The sequence below is a fragment of the Panthera leo genome, chromosome C2, assembly GCF_018350215.1.
Source record: "Panthera leo isolate Ple1 chromosome C2, P.leo_Ple1_pat1.1, whole genome shotgun sequence".
In the NCBI taxonomy this organism is placed as follows: domain Eukaryota; kingdom Metazoa; phylum Chordata; class Mammalia; order Carnivora; family Felidae; genus Panthera; species Panthera leo.
The window spans coordinates 105373246-105393921 of record NC_056687.1 but is presented as its reverse complement, the minus strand read 5'-3'; the positions used below and the strand labels follow the sequence as shown (position 1 = coordinate 105393921).

At 40.8% G+C, this 20676-nt stretch overlaps 1 protein-coding gene across 1 annotated transcript in view; it reads left to right on the top strand.

The window, feature by feature from the left end:
* The window catches only part of IQCJ (IQ motif containing J), a 426282-nt gene extending 409761 nt beyond the window's left edge, over positions 1 to 16521 (top strand). Inside the window, 3 exon segments of the mRNA XM_042955010.1 lie at positions 13935 to 14070; positions 15582 to 15605; positions 16375 to 16521. Of these exon segments, the coding sequence (XP_042810944.1) occupies positions 13935 to 14070; positions 15582 to 15605; positions 16375 to 16521 (307 nt within the window).
* The last annotated feature ends 4155 nt before the right edge of the window (positions 16522 to 20676 follow it).

The following is a 20676-nucleotide window of genomic DNA, read 5'->3' as shown; positions in this document are numbered from 1 at the left end:
CTGACTATAAACCTTTTCTAAGACCTCGGAGGCCAGCTACTACCTTTAAACTCTCCCTCTGCCACACTCCAGAGTACTAACATGTCTTGGACGGGAGCTCTTATATGTGTCTGGTGTAAGAGCCAGACTTTACATCCCAGTCTGTAGATCTGGTAACCTGATTTTTGTGGCTGCTGCCCAGGAGATACCCTTTGATCACTTGGTTCTGGTGACCAGGGGGGCTTACATTCCTGGGCCCTATGGGAATGTAACAACTGGAGAGACAGCAGGCTTCCACCACAGGGCCCTGAATAGACAGCAGATGGAACATACCCTTAGCCACTCTGTAAAAGAGGCCTACTTGCTTGATGTGGAGCTTGGGCCTTAGAGGGCAGACTTCAGATTTGGCACACATCTACAGGCTACAGATATGCTCTTAGGGAACATAGGCTGGGGGATACCGTCTTTGTGCTCTCCTTAGGCCTCATTACAGCTCAGCCAAATCTCCCAGAAAGGAGATAATACACTTACCTGCAGTCCCAAATTTTGCAACTGCTACCCAGATCAACTGGCTGTGGAGGCCAACACAGTTTACAATTGCAGCCCCACGGTAATGTTTACCTTTGCTTACTTTAAAAGCTTCTGCCTTCATAGGAAGATGGCGGCGTAGGAGGACGCGGGGCTCACAGCGCGTCCTGCCGATCACTTAGATTCCACCTACACCTGCCTAAAGAACCCAGAAAACCGCCAGAGGATTAGCAGAAGGGAGTCTCCGGAGTCAAGCGCAGACTAGAGGCCCACGGAAGAGGGTAGGAAGGGCGGCGAGGCGGTGCGCGCTCCACGGACTGGCGGGAGGGAGCCGGGGCGGAGGGGCGGCTCGCCGGCCAAGCAGAGCCCCCGAGTCTGGCTGGCAAAAGCGGAGGGGCCGGACAGACTGTGTTCCGACAGCAAGCGCGACTTAGCGTCTGGGAGGTCATAAGTTAACAGCTCTGCTCGGAAAGCGGGAAGGCTGGAGGACAAAGGGAGGGAGAGCTGCTGAGCCCCCGGACGGCAGAGCTCAGCTTGGCGGGGAACAAAGGCGCCAGCGCCATCTCCCCCGCCCATCCCCCAGCCAAAATCCCAAAGGGAACCAGTTCCTGCCAGGGAACTTGCTCGCTCCGCGCAAACACCCAACTCTGTGCTTCTGCGGAGCCAAACCTCCGGCAGCGGATCTGACTCCCTCCCGCTGCCACAGGGCTCCTCCTGAAGTGGATCACCTAGGGAGAAGCGAGCTAAGCCTGCCCCTCCAGCCCCCGTGCACCTTGCCTACCCACCCCAGCTAATACGCCAGATCCCCAGCAACACAAGCCTGGCAGTGTGCAAGTAGCCCAGACGGGACACGCCACCCCACAGTGAATCCCGCCCCTAGGAGAGGGGAAGAGAAGGCACACACCAGTCTGACTGTGGCCCCAGCAGTGGGCTGGGGGCAGACATCGGGTCGGACTGCGGCCCCGCCCACTAACTCCAGTTATACACCACAGCACAGGGGAAGTGCCCTGCAGGTCCTCACCACACCAGGGACTCTCCAAAATGACCAAACGGAAGAATTCCCCTCAGAAGAATCTCCAGGAAATAACAACAGCTAATGAACTGATCAAAAAGGATTTAAATAATATAACAGAAAGTGAATTTAGAATAATAGTCATAAAATTAATCGCTGGGCTTGAAAACAGTATACAGGACAGCAGAGAATCTCTTGCCACAAAGATCGAGGGACTAAGGAACAGTCACGAGGAGCTGAAAAACGCTTTAAACAAAATGCAAAACAAAATGGAAACCACGATGGCTCGGCTTGAAGAGGCAGAGGAGAGAATAGGTGAACTAGAAGATAAAGTTATGGAGAAAGAGGAAGCTGAAAGAAAGAGAGATAAAAAAATCCAGGAGTATGAGGGGAAAATTAGAGAACTAAGTGATACACTAAAAAAAAATAATATACGCATAATTGGTATCCCAGAGGAGGAAGAGAGAGGGAAAGGTGCTGAAGGGGTACTTGAACAAATTATAGCTGAGAACTTCCCTGAACTGGGGAAGGAAAAAGGCATTGAAATCCAAGAGGCACAGAGAACTCCCTTCAGACGTAACTTGAATCGATCTTCTGCACGACATATCATAGTGAAACTGGCAAAATACAAGGATAAAGAGAAAATTCTGAAAGCAGCAAGGGATAAACGTGCCCTCACATATAAAGGGAGACCTATAAGACTCGTGACTGATCTCTCCTTTGAAACTTGGCAGGCCAGAAAGGCTTGGCACGATGTCTACAGTGTGCTAAACAGAAAAAATATGCAGCCGAGAATCCTTTATCCAGCAAGTCTGTCATTTAGAATAGAAGGAGAGATAAAGGTCTTCCCAAACAAACAAAAACTGAAGGAATTTGTCACCACGAAACCAGCCCTACAAGAGATCCTAAGGGGGATCCTGTGAGACAAAGTACCAGAGACATCACTACAAGCATAAAACATACAGACATCACAATGACTCTAAACCCATATCTTTCTATAATAACACTGAATGTAAATGGATTAAATGCGCCAACTAAAAGACATAGGGTATCAGAATGGATAAAAAAACAAGACCCATCTATTTGCTGTCTACAAGAGACTCATTTTAGATCTGAGGACACCTTTAGATTGAGAGTGAGGGGATGGAGAACTATTTATCATGCTCCTGGAAGCCAAAAGAAAGCTGGAGTAGCCATACTTATATCAGACAAACTAGACTTTAAATTAAAGGCTGTAACAAGAGATGAAGAAGGGCATTATATAATAATCACAGGGTCTATCCACCAGGAAGAGCTAACTATTATAAATGTCTATGCGCCAAATACCCGAGCCCCCAGATATATAAAACAATTACTCATAAACATAAGCAACCTTATTGATAAGAATGTGGTCATTGCAGGGGACTTTAACACCCCACTTACAGAAATGGATAGATCATCTAGACACACGGTCAATAAAGAAACAAGGGCCCTGAATGACACATTGGATCAGATGGACTTGACAGATATATTTAGAACTCTGCATCCCAAAGCAACAGAATATACTTTCTTCTCGAGTGCACATGGAACATTCTCCAAGATAGATCATATACTGGGTCACAAAACAGCACTTCATAAGTTTACAAGAATTGAAATTATACCATGCATACTTTCAGACCACAATGCTATGAAGCTTGAAATCAACCACAGGAAAAAGTCTGGAAAACCTCCAAAAGCATGGAGGTTAAAGAACACCCTACTAACGAATGAGTGGGTCAACCAGGCAATTAGAGAAGAAATTAAAATATATATGGAAACAAACGAAAATGAAAATACAACAATCCAAACGCTTTGGGATGCAGCGAAGGCAGTCCTGAGAGGAAAATACATTGCAATCCAGGCCTATCTCAAGAAACAAGAAAAATCCCAAATACAAAATCTAACAGCACACCTAAAGGAAATAGAAGCAGAACAGCAAAGGCAGCCTAAACCCAGCAGAAGAAGAGAAATAATAAAGATCAGAGCAGAAATAAACAATATAGAATCTAAAAAAACTGTAGAGCAGATCAACGAAACCAAGAGTTGGTTTTTTGAAAAAATAAACAAAATTGACAAACCTCTAGCCAGGCTTCTCAAAAAGAAAAGGGAGATGACCCAAATAGATAAAATCATGAATGAAAATGGAATGATTACAACCAATCCCTCAGAGATACAAACAATTATCAGGGAATACTATGAAAAATTATATGCCAGCAAATTGGACAACCTGGAAGAAATGGACAAATTTCTAAACACCCACACTCTTCCAAAACTCAATCAGGAGGAAATAGAAAGCTTGAACAGACCCATAACCAGCGAAGAAATTGAATCGATTATCAAAAATCTCCCAACAAATAAGAGTCCAGGACCAGATGGCTTCCCAGGGGAGTTCTACCAGACATTTAAAGCAGAGATAATACCTATCCTTCTCAAGCTATTCCAAGAAATAGAAAGGGAAGGAAAACTTCCAGACTCATTCTATGAAGCCAGTATTACTTTGATTCCTAAACCAGACAGAGACCCAGTAAAAAAAGAGAACTACAGGCCAATATCCCTGATGAATATGGATGCAAAAATTCTTAATAAGTTACTAGCAAATCGAATTCAACAGCATATAAAAAGAATTATTCACCATGATCAAGTGGGATTCATTCCTGGGATGCAGGGCTGGTTCAACATTCGCAAATCGATCAACGTGATACATCACATTAACAAAAAAAAAGAGAAGAACCATATGATCCTGTCAATCGATGCAGAAAAGGCCTTTGACAAAATCCAGCACCCTTTCTTAATAAAAACCCTTGAGAAAGTCGGGATAGAAGGAACATACTTAAAGATCATAAAGGCCATTTATGAAAAGCCCACAGCTAACATCATCCTCAACGGGGAAAAACTGAGAGCTTTTTCCCTGAGATCAGGAACACGACAGGGATGCCCACTGTCACCGCTGTTGTTTAATATAGTGCTGGAAGTTCTAGCATCAGCAATCAGACAACAAAAGGAAATCAAAGGCATCAAAATTGGCAAAGATGAAGTCAAGCTTTCGCTTTTTGCAGATGACATGATATTATACATGGAAAATCCGATAGACTCCACCAAAAGTCTGCTAGAACTGATACATGAATTCAGCAAAGTTGCAGGATACAAAATCAATGTGCAGAAATCAGTTGCATTCTTATACACTAACAATGAAGCAACAGAAAGACAAATGAAGAAACTGATCCCATTCGCAATTGCACCAAGAAGCATAAAATACCTAGGAATAAATCTAACCAAAGATGTAAAAGATCTGTATGCTGAAAACTATAGAAAGCTTATGCAGGTAATTCAAGAAGATATAAAGAAATGGAAAGACATTCCCTGCTCATGGATTGGAAGAATAAATATTGTCAAAATGTCAATACTACCCAAAGCTATCTACACATTCAATGCAATCCCAATCAAAATGGCACCAGCATTCTTCTCGAAACTAGAACAAGCAATCCTAAAATTCATATGGAACCACAAAAGGCCCCGAATAGCCAAAGTAATTTTGAAGAAGAAGGCCAAAGCAGGAGGCATCACAATCCCAGACTTTAGCCTCTACTACAAAGCTGTCATCATCAAGACAGCATGGTATTGGCATAAAAACAGACACATAGACCAATGGAATAGAATAGAAACCCCAGAACTAGACCCACAAACGTATGGCCAACTCATCTTTGACAAAGCAGGAAAGAACATCCAATGGAAAAAAGACAGTCTCTTTAACAAATGGTGCTGGGGGAACTGGACAGCAACATGCAGAAGGTTGAAACTAGACCCCTTTCTCACACCATTCACAAAAATAAACTCAAAATGGATAAAGGACCTGAATGTGAGACAGGAAACCATCAAAACCTTAGAGGAGAAAGCAGGAAAAGACCTCTCTGACCTCAGCCGTAGCAATCTCTTACTCGGCACATCCCCAAAGGCAAGGGAATTAAAAGCAAAAGTGAATTACTGGGACCTTATGAAGATAAAAAGCTTCTGCACAGCAAAGGAAACAACCAACAAAACTAAAAGGCAACCAACGGAATGGGAAAAGATATTTGCAAATGACACATCGGACAAAGGGCTAGTATCCAAAATCTATAAAGAGCTCATCAAACTCCACACCCGAAAAACAAATAACCCAGTGAAGAAATGGGCAGAAAACATGAATAGACACTTCTCTAAAGAAGACATCCGAATGGCCAACAGGCACATGAAAAGATGTTCAACGTCGCTCCTTATCAGGGAAATACAAATCAAAACCACACTCAGATACCACCTCACGCCAGTCAGAGTGGCCAAAATGAAGAAATCAGGAGACTATAGATGCTGGAGAGGATGTGGAGAAACAGGAACCCTCTTGCACTGTTGGTGGGAATGCAAATTGGTGCAGCCGCTCTGGAAAGCAGTGTGGAGGTTCCTCAGAAAATTAAAAATAGACCTACCCTATGACCCAGCAATAGCACTGCTAGGAATTTATCCAAGGGATACAGGAGTACTGATGCATAGGGGCACCTGTACCCCAATGTTTATAGCGGCACTCTCAACAATAGCCAAATTATGGAAAGAGCCTAAATGTCCATCAACTGATGAATGGATAAAGAAATTGTGGTTTATATACACAATGGAATACTACGTGGCAATGAGAAAAAATGAAATATGGCCTTTTGTAGCAACATGGATGGAACTGGAGAGTGTGATGCTAAGTGAAATAAGCCATACAGAGAAAGACAGATACCATATGGTTTCACTCTTATGTGGATCCTGAGAAAAATAACAGAAACCCATGGGGGAGGGGAAGGAAAAAAAAAAAAAAAGAGGTTAGAGTGGGAGAGAGCCAAAGCATAAGAGACTGTTAAAAACTGAGAACAAACTGAGGGTTGATGGGGGGTGGGAGGGAGGGCAGGGTGGGTGATGGGTATTGAGGAGGGCACCTTTTGGGATGAGCACTGGGTGTTGTATGGAAACCAATTTGACAGTAAATTTCATATATTAAAAAAATAAATAAATAAATAAATAAAAAATAAAAGCTTCTGCCTGAGGGTCTGGCTTCCAATCGGACTGAATTTAGGTGCTGATTAAGATCCTCCCCTTTAGGGAGATTTTAACATAGCTTCCACTACTGGGAGCTATTAAAAATAAAATAGGCTGCTTGGACAATCACAAAGGTTTGAGAGACAGCCAACAGCTAAGGCAGGTTGAACAATAAGCTTTATCTGCTGCATAAGGCTGACCATTTAATACTCCAAGAGGTGACTGTTTCATCTAATGCATAGAAAGTGGCAGTATCAAGGAAGATGAAGAAACAGAGGTATGTGTTCCAAATGAAAGAACAAGATGAAACTTCAGAAAAAAAAAACCCTTTAATGTGGGGCGCCTGGGTGGCTCAGTCGGTTAAGCGGCCGACTTCGGCTCAGGTCATGATCTCACGGTCCGTGAGTTTGAGCCCCGTGTCGGGCTCTGTGCTGACAGCTCAGAGCCTGGAGCCTGTTTCAGATTCTGTGTCTTCCTCTCTCTGACCCTCCCCTGTTCATGTTCTGTCTCTCCCTGTCTCAAAAATAGTAAAACGTTAAAAAAACAAAAACCTTTAATGTAACAGAAATAAGTAATTTATATAATAGTTTAAAGTAATGCTCTTAAAATCACTGAACTTGCGAGAAGAATGGATGAGCACAGTGAGAACTTCAGTGAAGAGAGGGAAAATATAAGAAAGTTCCAAATAGAAATCACAGAGCTGAAGAATGTAATAAAAATGTTTAGTATCTAAGCACACTTCTTCATGAGGTAAAACCTTATCCTCTTTGAGGATTTATTGAGTTATTTCTGGGACCCAATGTTAGGAGAACATATTTGTTGATCACCTACTTACTGTATTTCTAGAACTGTGGCAATATGGTGGACATGTTTAGTCACTGCCATCAAGAGATTCACAATCTAGTGGAGGAAGAAGACTTGTTGGAAAAGAGTTGTCTGGATTAGCCTAATCTTCTTTTTGAACATTTAATATCTTCCAGAGCTGCTATTCTCTTTCATGGACTCAGTAGTCTCTGTGTGCCTTATTTCTAAAGTGCCTCCTTAACCTTCATAAAGAGTGTTATAGAGGCAAGACCCAAGTTGCTCAAATTCCCATCTGTGAGGGAGTTAGGGGTTGCTGACTGTCAGGATGGTTTGGTGAAGGAACCTGCAGAAAGATCCAGAAGAACGTAGGTCCCTGATGCTTTGGAAGTACCAACAGTCAAAGTAGGAAGTACCAACAATCAAAGGAAGTCAGGAGTTACAAACTAGGAAGAAACTGGAATGGAGTGGAAGCAGGCTAGAGATACAGGCAAATGCTGTGGGGAACGTGCCTATTGCGTGCAGTGGCCCGTTCCTGGCATTTGGACAGGTTTGTATCAGGATACAGGGTTGAGGCAGACACCAAATAATGAAAACATGGTACATCTGTTAGGGTAGTTTTAAAACACACATAGAAAATTTAACTAACACTTGCTGAAGAGACTGTCTTTATTCCATTGGATATTCTTTCCTACTTCGTCAAAGATTAAACTGGACAGCTACATGCAGAAAAATGAACCTGAACCATTTTCTTACACCATACACAAAAATAAACTCAAAATGGATGAAAGACCTCAATGTAAGACAGGAAGACATCAAAATCCTTGAGGAGAAAGTGGACAAAAACCTCTTTGACCTTGGCTGTAGCAACTTCTTAATGTGTTTCTAGAGGCAAGGGAAACAAAAGCAAAAATGAACTCTTGGGACCTCATCAAAATAAAAAGCTTCTGCACAGCGAAGGAAATAATCAGCAAAACTAAAAGGCAACTGACAAAATGGGAGAAGATATTTGCAAACAACATATCAGATAAAGGGTTAGTATCCAAAATCTGTAAAGAACTTATGAAACTCAACACCTAAAAAACAATCCAGTGAAGAAATGGGCACAAGACATGAAAAGACACTTCTCCGAAGAAGACATCCAGATGGCCAACCGACACATGAGAAAATGCTCAACATCACTTATCATCAGGGAAATACAAATCAAAACCACAGTGAAATGCCACCTCACACCTGTCAGAATGGCTAACATTAACAACTCAGGCAACAACAGATGTTGGTGAGGATGTGGAGAAAGAGGAACTCTTTTGCATTGCTGGTGGGAATGCAAACTGGTGTAGCACTCTGGAAAACAGTATGGGGTTCCTCAAAAAACTAAAAAAACAACTATCCTGCGACCAACCAATTGCACTACTAGGTATTTATCCAAGGGATACAGGTGTGCTGTTTCAAAGGGGCACATGCACCCCCATGTTTATAGCAGCACTGTCAACAATAGCCAAAGTATGGAAAGAGCCCAAATGTCCATCAATGGATGAATGGATAAAGAAGATGTGGTATATATATACAATGGAGTGTTACTCGGCAATCAAAAAGAATGAAATCTTGCCATTTGCAGCTATGTGGATGGAACTAGAGGGTATTATGCTAAGCAAAAGTAGTCAGAGAAAAACAAATATCATATAACTTCACTCATATGAGGGCTTTAAGAGACAAAACAGATGAACATAAGAGAAGGGAAGCAAAAATAATATAAAAACAGGGAGGGGGACAAAAACATAAGAGACTCTTAAATATGGAGAACAAACAGAGGGTTGCTGAAGGTGTTGTGGGAGGGGGGATGGGCTAAATGGATAAGGGGCATTAAGGAATATACTCTTGAAATCATTGTTGCACTATATGCTAATTAACTTGCATGTAAATTTTAAAAAATTAACTAACAGGCTTAAATAGGGGTTCTACTTACCTACTCAAAGTCAGCATGTGACAAGCCAAACCCATCATCTTGCTCTCTTCTCCCTTTCTGCCTTTTGCTGAACCATGAAGTGGTAACACAATGTAATGGGGAGACAGGGGATCTGGTCCAAATGTTGTGTCTGTCAGTTAGCTCCCATTTGTTCCCTGAAACTTGTCGAAGACTCCTGTTTGCAAGTAACAGATACTCAACTCAAAGTAACTTACAAATGAAAAAGAGATTATATTAGATCATCTAACAGAAACATCCAGGGGCTGATGTGCTTCAAGCACAGCTAGATACAGGGGATACAAGGAGTCAAGCATCGTCAGATATCTCTGTGCTCTTTTTCTGTAAGCTTTGCTCTACACATTTTGCTTTATTCTTGTGTGGGCTCTCCCAACATTGTTGGCCATGGGTTGGTGGGTCCCCAAAGAAAAATGAGGCTGAAACAAAAAAAAAAAAAAAAGGAGAAATTAATGTTGGGCAAGCAAAACTACCACTATGTTAATAATAGCATCTTCCTCAAAGCCCACTTGTGGTTAGGATTGAATGGGAGAATACACGTAAAAGAGCTATGTGTAATTAGATGTTATCTCCAAAGATATTCAGACCTGTGGCCTCTTTGATGGTGCCTTTTTTTCCCCATCCCCAAATTCAGCCCTACTTGAGTCATAATGTATTTTGAAATTGTAAAAATTATTTGGTAACATTTAAGAACTAGTAACTTTCAAATAAAAACCCAGATTTCTGACTATCTTTGATAAGTAGTAAGTCCTGGCAACGATCAACTGTGTCAAGATGGGGTTCCCCCTCACAAGGAGCAAATGCTGCCCAGTCTTCCCCCAGCCTAGCCCCAGGAGACATCTGGGATCCTTTCCTGTCTTCACAGCCTGATGTCCTACCACTTTTCTCTAGGAACCTCCTGCCTTCTGCCTGGTACCCACACTTCAAGGCTTTGCCCAAAGACCTTTCCTCTTCCTTCCTACCAATCTAGATCCCATATATCCTACAAGTCTAATTAAAGTACCAGGACTCCCTCAAATCTCCTCTAAGCATTCTAGCTCTGTCTTTGAGATAAGAGCTAGATAAGAGCTTTGTCTTTGAGATAAGGACATCTTCTATGTAAGGGCATCCAGTGACAACCAGGACTGCACAGGCTGTGAGTCCCAAAGTGGCTGTGAGTGCACGGGGGAGCCACTGGCACTGTAAAACAGACAGGGATGTATATAGAGATGGCAGAGGTAGGCGATTATTCCTGAGATAGAAGATAAATAGGAATTGACCAAGCAAAAAAGTTATTGAAAAATTTATTTATCATCTACTTTGACATAAACCTCTGTATTTATAATTCAAAATATAGGAACACACAAAATGTGCTCCTTTACTGCAACCAGCCTTTGAAGAATTATATTGATAGCACAGCTTAGTTTTAGAAGTAAAAATGTCAAGGTAGTTGGTGGTGTTCAGGGTTTACTCTGCAGCCTTAAAGGAGACTCGTGAGTAGGAATTGTGGTACAGCTGTAATAAGAAGGATGAAGAGTGATTTCCCATGACTGATGGATGAGGGCTTCTACATTTTGTTTTAATTCCCTCTTATGGTAAAATAACATTTGGAGATTGTATTTAGAGAACTAATATTAGAACAATTTAATCATCAAAGGTCTCATCGGTGTGGTCAAATGGGAGTAAATAGTGTGTGATGTAAACAGTTTCCTATGATTCAGGGAGTAATAACATGATTCCACACGTAAAAATATCCAGGGTCACAATTTAGATAATAGTGATGTGGCTGGCCTCTCATTTTTAACTTCTGAGTTAAAAAGGAAGAAAATATAGTATAATATACCTTCAACTAAGTAAAATTGTTTCCATATATGTGGACAAGGATGGTGAGACAAATACTCAAAAATTAAATTAGATTTTTTATTAAGGAAGTGAGGAGGCTTATAGGAGTTTTTAATACATATTTTAAAAGTATTTAATCTCGACACATTCTCTGTCAACTAAAAGAGGATATCCATCCACTAGGAATAAAGGAATACTGTCTTCTTAAGGAACATTGTCTGACTATAAGGAAAACTGATATGTCACTTTCCAGATACCACAGAACTTGGAAGGGAAAGGGGATGGTTTAAGTGCAAATTCACCTTGCAGATCTCACATCCGTTTGCCCAGCATTATTTGGTTCTTTAAAGGTGTCACACTGCCCCCTAGTGTTCAACAAACTACAATATAATATCTCAAATGGCTGCTACAGTTTTTTTCTATATTTCTAAATAATCAAGATGGTAATGACAGAGAGTCAGAGAGAGAGGAATGTCTTGAATATTAATTTGTGGGTATTCTATGGCTTATCATTTCATATTTTTAAAACAGCCTATAAAAATATCATGTTTTTTAAGCCCTTAATGGGCAGGTTTATGGACTTTAGGTGCCTTCAAATGGCAGAACTTGTTGGCAGGACTCTGGGAGACCCCAAACACTTCAGATGATGTAGAAATTATTAACAGTTTCCAAAAGTATGCTACTCCTAATAAAATGGGTCCCTCACTGAAGAAGCAACAGGACTACATAACCCTTGCAGAACTTTCTCTGAGATTCTGTTTAAAATCCTTAAATAAATAAGTTAAGTAACTAAGTAAGTAAGTAATTAAGTATTTTGAGCAAGCATTGTGTAATAAAACAGTAACCACATATAACCCAAGGCAGGGCCATATTCTGCTTTAATAGGGTCTGAAGTATATACATAATTTAGAGGATACTTACAAAAACCCTAAAAGGTATCTACTTTTGCAATTTTATGCAAACCATGAAGAAATGCTCACAGGGTCTTAGAAGAAACTTCCGGCCCATGAAGGCTCCTGAAGCTTATGTTTCATAGCTTTGGGGGATCTTGGCCTCTTATTTCAAGATATTGTTTAGCTGCAACTTCTGGATTTTACTTTGAGCATTATAATTTAGAGCCTTAATAAATTAGGGAACATATACAAATTCAATAGCGTGGTCGCATTTTTGTGTCCTTTCTATCCTCTGGCTACTGAGAATTAATGGTCTTTGAACCATTCTAGTCAAGTGAAAATAAATCAGTTTGTTTACACAGAAACAACTTTAACCGCTTTATGTGTGGGAAGAATTACAGAAGATCAGATACTTCTAGAAGTCTAGAAGAGATAGTAATGGAATTAGTACATCTATTTAAAACTATCTTGGGGCGCCTGGGTGGCTTGGTCGGTTAAGCGTCCGACTTCGGCTCAGGTCATGATCTCACGGTCTGTGAGTTCGAGCCCGCGTCGGGCTCTGTGCTGACAGCTCAGAGCCTGGAGCCTGTTTCAGATTCTGTGTCTCCCTCTCTCTCTGACCCTCCCCCGTTCATGCTCTGTCTCTGTCTCAAAATAAATAAACGTTAAAAAAAAAAAAATTAAAAAAAAAAAAACTATCTTAAATGGCTGAATCTTGACAATTGGTCTTCATGTTAGGCATTATAATTCCCAGAAGAGGATGGATTGTGTTCACTGATCACCTATGTAAAACTACATGTTAATCTCAAAGATTAGAAACCAGTCCAAGTGGAAACAAATTACTTAGCTTTCATAAAGAAGTTTTCTGTTACCCAAAGCAGAAGATGACTTGGTTTTGATACTAATAACAGGAAATAAAAAGCTTTCTTAAAGGGTAAAATCTCAAATAGCTACCTAATCATGTGTTAATTTTTTGAGTAGTATGTAACATCTTCAGATATTCTGTCTTCTCTATTTTTTTTTTTAACGTTTATTTTTGAGAGACACAGAGAGTGTAAGCAGGAGAGGGGCAGAGAGAGAGGGAGACACAGAATCCAAAGCAGGCTCCAGGCTCTGAGTTGTTAGCACAGAGCCTGACACGGGGCTCAAACTCACCAACTGTGAGATCGTGACCTGAGCCGAAGTCAGACACTCAACCAACTGAGCTACCCAGATGCCCCATATCCATTTCTTTATTTACTTATTATATACCATCTGTTTCCTTCCACAGTATGTAAAAATGCATGACCCAGGGCTTCTGACTGTCTTGTCCCAGAACCGGGCCACTGCATTTGGCCATGTAGACTACACTGTGTAACACGGGATTCCCTTCATTTTGAGGTCTGTGTGAATGGCACCCCCTAGGGCTACATTGCAGTCACTGTCCAGAGCCTAGGGCTGACCTTGGCACAGAAGAGTCTCTCAAGAATGCTGTGTTAGTGAACGAGTAAGAGATATGTCAGCTTATTTATTATTCTCATTTGAAATATAGGATGAGAAATTGAAAGATTTTGGGTCCCATAAATCAAAGTACATTTATACATGCAAACTAGTTTCACTTCGATGACTTTTTTTTTGCTAAGATTTTTTTTGACTAAGCCTCAGAGACTGATTTAGCTTAGTCAAGTCTGTGAATGTCAAACCAGTAAAATAGAGAAACAGTACAGGTCTTCTGATTTTCTGTTACATTCTATGTGTTACATTTTCCCTGTCTCCAAAGCCAATTCCTTCAGACTCCTTGTGCTTTTCTGAGTCTGTGGGCTGTGACCAGGGAATGACAGTGCATGTGCTTTTATTTATTTATTTTTTCCCCCAGCATTCAGAGAGCCTGGCGTGAGTACGTGCAGAGGCAGGACCCTCTGGAGAAGAGGAGCCCGTCCCCATCCTCTGTGTCCTCAGAGAAGCTGAGCAGCTCTGTCAGCATGAACACCTTCTCAAACAGCAGCACACCTGTGAGTGCCATGTTTCCTTTTTATGGCCTGACTGGCCAATCATTTGATCACCAGGTCTTTGATTCCAAGAAAGGAATCTCAAGATGTGAGCAGGTGGTTCATTGATAGGAGGATCTACATTGTTTATTTGCTATATTTGAACCCATGGTGAGGGTGTTGTCATCTCAGAATGAAGACATGATTCATAAGCACTACTTCATCAAGTCTGAGAGAAATCAGTTGCATTTGACCTCAACCTAAACTTACTCATATGTGTGTTTGCATTCCTCTGTTACCAAGAATATCTTTTTCCTTTTCTTTGTAACAGTATGTTCCCTTTAGTCTGTGCTTCTGCTAGAGTTTTGTGGTGCTAATATGATAGAAGATTAGCTTGGTTATAAGGATTATAGAGAGATGTTTTACAGGAAGAATTGAAAGGGGTCACAAACTCAGGGGTTGCAATTCAAACGCCTACTGGGGCCAGGTGGCTGATGTGGACGAGGTTGTCACTGGCTACTGAAGAGCACAGGCCTCACCTAAAGGGGTAGCCCCACTTGACTCCTGGATGTGCTGCCATGTGGGGATGCTGGACAGACATTGCCAAATGTGGTTTCTTCTTTCAAGGGATGTCAGAAATTCAAACTTTTTAATGTTGGCAACTAGTAAGAGAATTTAAAATGTAACTAGATCCTGCCTGCAGATCACAATTGTCCCAGAGGCCAGCTGTTTAAGAACCCCAGGTACAGGGTTTAGGAATGGAAACATCTGCTGAAAGTCTTAACAGCAACAACAACAACAGACAGACCAAAAAAAAACATCCCAAATGTGGTAGTAAATAACTGATCAGGCAACTGTAATGCAGAGTTTTGTGGATATGGCCCTTGTGATCATTATGACAGCCACTGGAATACACAGAAAGAAGTTAGGAAGAGAAATGAAGTAACTATACAAGTATATTACTAAAAAAAATATTTCTTGACTACTTTGTAATCATGTTTATTCAGTGGTAAAAAGGCTTCCCAGCGGCCAAAATAATGTATTCACATTGGGATCAAGCAAAGGTTGCTTTGACATGTTTTCAGATGATTACGTTGCATGTATTTTAATATAAGGTTTTATCTAGTTATGGATTCTGAAGGCGAGCAGCAAGTTGAGTTTGTAGCTGTGCAGAAAACAGTGGCAGAAGATCTGTTTTTAGCAGACAGTAGAAAGCAAATAGTGAATCTGTACCTTTTTAAAGCCATTTTTAGAGGGAATGAATTGTCTTAACTGGTGTCACTGTCACGAGAGGGCGCTGATGAGCCACACTGGAAAATGTTTAAAGTGTGTTTATCTCATTGTTTGCAAGTCAAAAATAATATGAAAATTGAGTGTTTAGGATGCTTTTGCTGTCAACAACAATAGAATTAATTTAATAGAAATTAAATGACTGAAGATTTGATTTGAATGATGAAAGCTAAATATCAGAAATCATTCTGCCTCTGAGTTAAAAGGTTTGCATTTACTGCCTTTGTACTTTCTGCTAGCCCCAGTTCCTGAGAGTATCACCCATTGCTGTGTCCAGTGTTACCTGATGGCTTTAGTATTGCTGTAGGGTGGTTAACCTTTTGACTTTATTGAAATTCTGAAATAATCTATTTTTGTTTTACATTTACCCTGCCACACCACTTACATCCTAGCACCTTAAGAATCTTTGCACATAAATGCACATTCTTCCCTCATGGGTCATCACATAAATGTGATGTGAAATATCTTTTGCACAGCTTTGCTAACAGTTCTACCTTATTTAATTTACCCTGGCCTCCAGGTCCCCTGATGTTTCTTAGTAGAGCAGATTTCCTCTCTCAAATGTCCCCAGCAATTTTGTTTCCTGTAAAGTGTCTCAGAATGAATTGGGAGTGGCATCCTGCTCCACCACCATATCATCGTGTCTTATCTCTGTGCTCCTGGGACAAGGATAACTCTCTTCATTGTGTGGAAGTCTGGTTCATTCCCGATGGGCTAAATGTTTTGTGAAAATCAAAACATTTTCAAAAAACATTATCGGAATTAGCTTCAGAAAGCAAACAGACCCTGCCCAGAGTTCCAGTAGAGGTTATTGATTATAACAACTGTGGCATTGATAGTGGTGGTGGCATGACACTAAATATGCAAAATAAAATATGCAAATATAAGTTGTTGGGGCACTTCCAAGTGTCTAGTTTGTCAGGCAGATAAAATTTCCAATTCATAATTCTTAAAAACTTCATGCTTAGTTGTTTGGACTGGTATGTCTAGCTAGGGTCTTATTTCCCACGATCATCACTTTGCTGGGACCTCTTTCAGAAGATTCATTCATACATTTTTTGATGGTCATAACCCCATGAAAGGAAAGTGACTGTGCTCCACCTTGATCAGCTTACCAGACCCACTGGGTTCATATATACTCTCAGGGAGTTCCAAATAGGAAGACTTGGTTTTACTACTCTTTAATGAGTAGACCTCAAGTTTATGGAGGGGATAAGGATGAGTGAGCTCTGGACCACTTCGGCTAAGCCTGTCATAAAGAGATGAGCTTCCTCTAATAACCAGTGAGTCCATTTGGAATTTTAGGGGTAAAAGCCTTCAGTCCAAGTCAAATGCTCTCAAGGAGATATCTCCCTGGCAGATTTTCTGGGACCCTGACTCCTACCAGATACCTCCAGCTTGCTGAACTCAGCCCTCTTTGGGCTTGGTCTCTCACTATTGCTGCCTAGACCATTGTATGTCTTTGTGAATTTGATCAGCTACCTGTCTTGTCCCAAGTGCTAACCCTCTACTGTCCTCCAACACAGCCTCAATTGGAGGCCAGTCTGCCCTTGTCTAACCTGTGGGCCTTTCCAGCTGCTCTGCCTGCCCCATGTCTATAATAACTGCAGTTACTGCCCACAATAGCTGTCTGCCCCAGGCAGGTGCTGCATGGGAAGCCAGCAACCTGATCAGGGTGAATCCCTGTGCTGAGCTGAGAATGATTCTCTTGTATGCTTTTGCTCTGTTTTGGCTAAGCATAATGGTTAATATAGTTCTTAGAATATTTCTGCTCTAAAATATATAAGAACAGTAATATTTCAGTATGAGCTCTCAAAATCATCATCTTAATAAGAGCTGAGCACTTGTTATTTGACAGGCACCTTGCTAATGCTTTTCATAGATTATTTCATTTAATCCTTTCAATGACCATAGGAAGGAGGTGCTATTATTATCTCCATTTTACAGATGATGAAAATGAGACCTAAAGAGATAACTAATTTGCCTTGAGTTACTCATTGGGCTGAAGCCGTCATGCTTCACTAGTCTACAATATTGTACCACTTGAAAATAAGCCTGAATTTAGACATGGTCAAGCAGAGGAAGAAATAATCAGTGCATCAATGCATTTCTAAGACTATTCTACAATTTAGTAGGTATAAACTCTGAAGGAAATAATTGAGGAGCGCCTGGGTGGCTCATTTGGTTAAGCTTCCGAGTCTTGATTTTGGCTCAGGTCATGATCTCACGGTTCATGGGATCAAGCTCGTGCCTAGCTCTGCACTGACAGCATGAAGCTTGCTTGGGATTCTCTTTCTCTCTCTCTGCCCTTCTTCCGCTTGTGTGTGTGCTCGCTCTATCTCTCGCTCTCAAAAATAAACTAAAAACAGGAGATAATTGAAAAAATAATCCTCATTTCATTTTATAAATTGCCTCATTCAGTGCTCTTTGCTTAAAACCTCAAGCCTCAGCTGCTCAATGCCAAATTAAAGAGCAACATGAGGGAAGATATATTGTTATGTTAGCAATTTGCATATTAAATCTCCTTATCCCACACTGTATCATGAGGTAACAGAAAAAATTGTTTTAGAAATAGCAATTTTGAGCAGCAAGTTATTGGGAAGTGGAGCTGATGGGTATCAAAATGAGAAAAAAAGAACTTTTTATCATAAAAATATTAGTTATTGCATAGAAGACAACAGTAGAAAATTATTTGTGTATTTTATTAACCAATTTCATATTACTTATTCTTTTAGTTCCCAGCTTTGAAAAATCTGTAATTTGTCTAATAGAATATCATGTAAAGAAACTGTAGAATGGTACATTCTAAATGACTTGATAACCTTTTCACAAGTCATTAGCATACCCCTCGGATAAACCCAGAAATATTTTTGGATTGTTTGGAGACATTTTCAGTCCTGTTTGGTTCATTCTGCCTGGATCTTCCTTCCTGGCCATGCCTGCTTACTTCCATTGGTTCCTGTGTTATTATGGTGTGGCCTACAGGGGGCTCTGTGGCTCATGGAATGAGGCCCTGGCTTAGTAAGGGAACATAACTAAATAGCAGCTCTGCCATAGTTTTTTTGAGTCTAAGATGTACCACTTGAGAAACGATTCTTCATCTGCAAACTGGAAATAACACCCACCTTAGAGATGGGTTGGTATCGCTGTGAAGGTTAATTGGCATTACCTATGTGAAACATAGCACAGAGCCTGGGACCCAGAAGTCTCTTGATAAATGTCAGTAGATTCTGATTCTGCTCTTGAAAACACTCTATGTGTTCAAAACAATGCAAAAGTTGTGAACGGCAGGAGTGGAAATGTTAACTTGATTCCCATTCAGGGGCACAGCGCCTGCTTCTGATTCACCAAATGAATCCATGAGAATTATATATATGTTTTTTCCTCTAGGATTGGAACTGTACATTACAGAAGTAATACATCAAGCATTTGTTTTAGTGTTGCTTCTTTTAAGATTAATATTCAAGGTCCAAAGTTAAAACTGGGTTGAAAGTTGTTTTGCTTCTCAGTGATTAGGCCTCTCCTGAGAGACCACGCCCATGTACACAATAAAAGCCAGCTTAGGTCACTCTCCTCCCTTCAGATTTGGGAAAAAAGAGACAGAATCTGCAGGATGTTGGGGTGAATGGGTTACTTGGCCTCACTTCTCAGACAGGTCAATGCAACACACGGAACTCTAGCCACACAGCCTTACTTCACTCCTGGTGAGGAAGAAATACAGTTCTGAGCCACACAGCCTTACTTCACTCCTGGTGAGGAAGAATTACAGTTCTGAGCAGGTTCAAAGATTAGTGTGGTCTGGGCCAGCTAAAGACCCCATTACTTCATTTGTCCTGAAGAGAAGTCCATGGAGCCCTCCTATGTTTGGGGCTGCTGGGGTTGCCCTAGATTTTAGCAAGAGTAGCTGGAAGAGTTAGCAACAGGCAGCCAGGTGACCTGTCACACCTGCCCAAGTATGCTACCAAAGGCCAGTCCTGCTTCTGCCTGCCAAACATGACCTGTACAGCTACATTCAAACTGCTTTATTACCCTCAAGCTTTATTGCCCGTTTTGAGATTTATAACTTCCAGGCTTTAAATATATCAGGAACAATCTTGTGACTAAAAGGATAAAGTCTTCTTAGAAAGTCACACTTGTTTTGGGGGGAACCCATACTCTAAAGGAGGATTTCTGGGGACGTCTTCCAGTATAGTCTTGAAAGCTGCGAAATGATAGAGAATGTAAGCCTTGTGCTACTTAATAATTTACTAACCTAGATTTTCCAGGTCAGGGACAAGTTACAATATTATGCCCAGCTGTTGTTATAAACTTAAGCCCATGAGTTTTAATGTTCAGTACTCAAACTTTATCTCCCACCCAGCCTCTCAGACCCCCAAAATAGCACAAATTATAAGTCTATTCATCCCAAAATTTTGGTTCAGTGAATATAGGAGTCATATGTAAAAAGAGACTTCTTGGTACTTGCATAAAAGTAGATCTGGTTCTCTTTTCGTCAAACCAGAGTCTTAGAGAACAATTTTTTTTTTCTCAAAGCTTTAGAAATTACATTATATAATATATGACCATATGTGACAGTTTGAATGAATATATTTTTATAAATTTTTTAATGTTTATTCAGTTTTGAGAGACAGAGTGTGAGTGGGAGAGGGGCAGAGAGAGAGAGGGAGACACAGAATCTGAAGCAGGCTTCAGGTTTTGAGCTGTCAGCATAGAGCCCGATACAGAGCTCGAACTCATGGACTGCAAGAATGTGACCTGAGCTGAAGTTGGCCGCTTAACCAACTGAGCCACTCAGGTGCCCCAAATAAATTTTATATAAAGATATTTATCTTTATGCCAAAACACTCCTTTATATATCTTTGAATATTGGTTGATGTTATAGATTCTTTTTCTCAAATTATCCTTTTTTTAATGTTTATTTATTTATTCTGAGAGAGAGAGACAGTGCGAGTGGGGGAGGGACAGAGAGATAAGAAGAGAGAGAATCCCAAGCAGGCCTTGCACTACAGCACAGTTACAGAGCTCATCTTATAAACCGCAAGATCAAGACCTGAGCTTAAAGTAAGAGTTGGACGTTTAACCTACCGAGCCACCCAGGTGTCCCACAAATTATCCTTTTAATAATGATTTGAGGACATTTTTCTTAATAGGTTTAAAAGTAAGCACGTTGTTTCAGTTTGGGGATCAATTTTTTTAAAGGACTACTAATAGCAATCATTTTCTGGGTTCCAAATGATATACAAAATGACAGTTCATTGTTTGATAACTGACTCATCCATAGCAATATAATAAGTCCTCCTAGATGCATTAAGCATTTTACTTTTGATAAAGAGAGTTGAG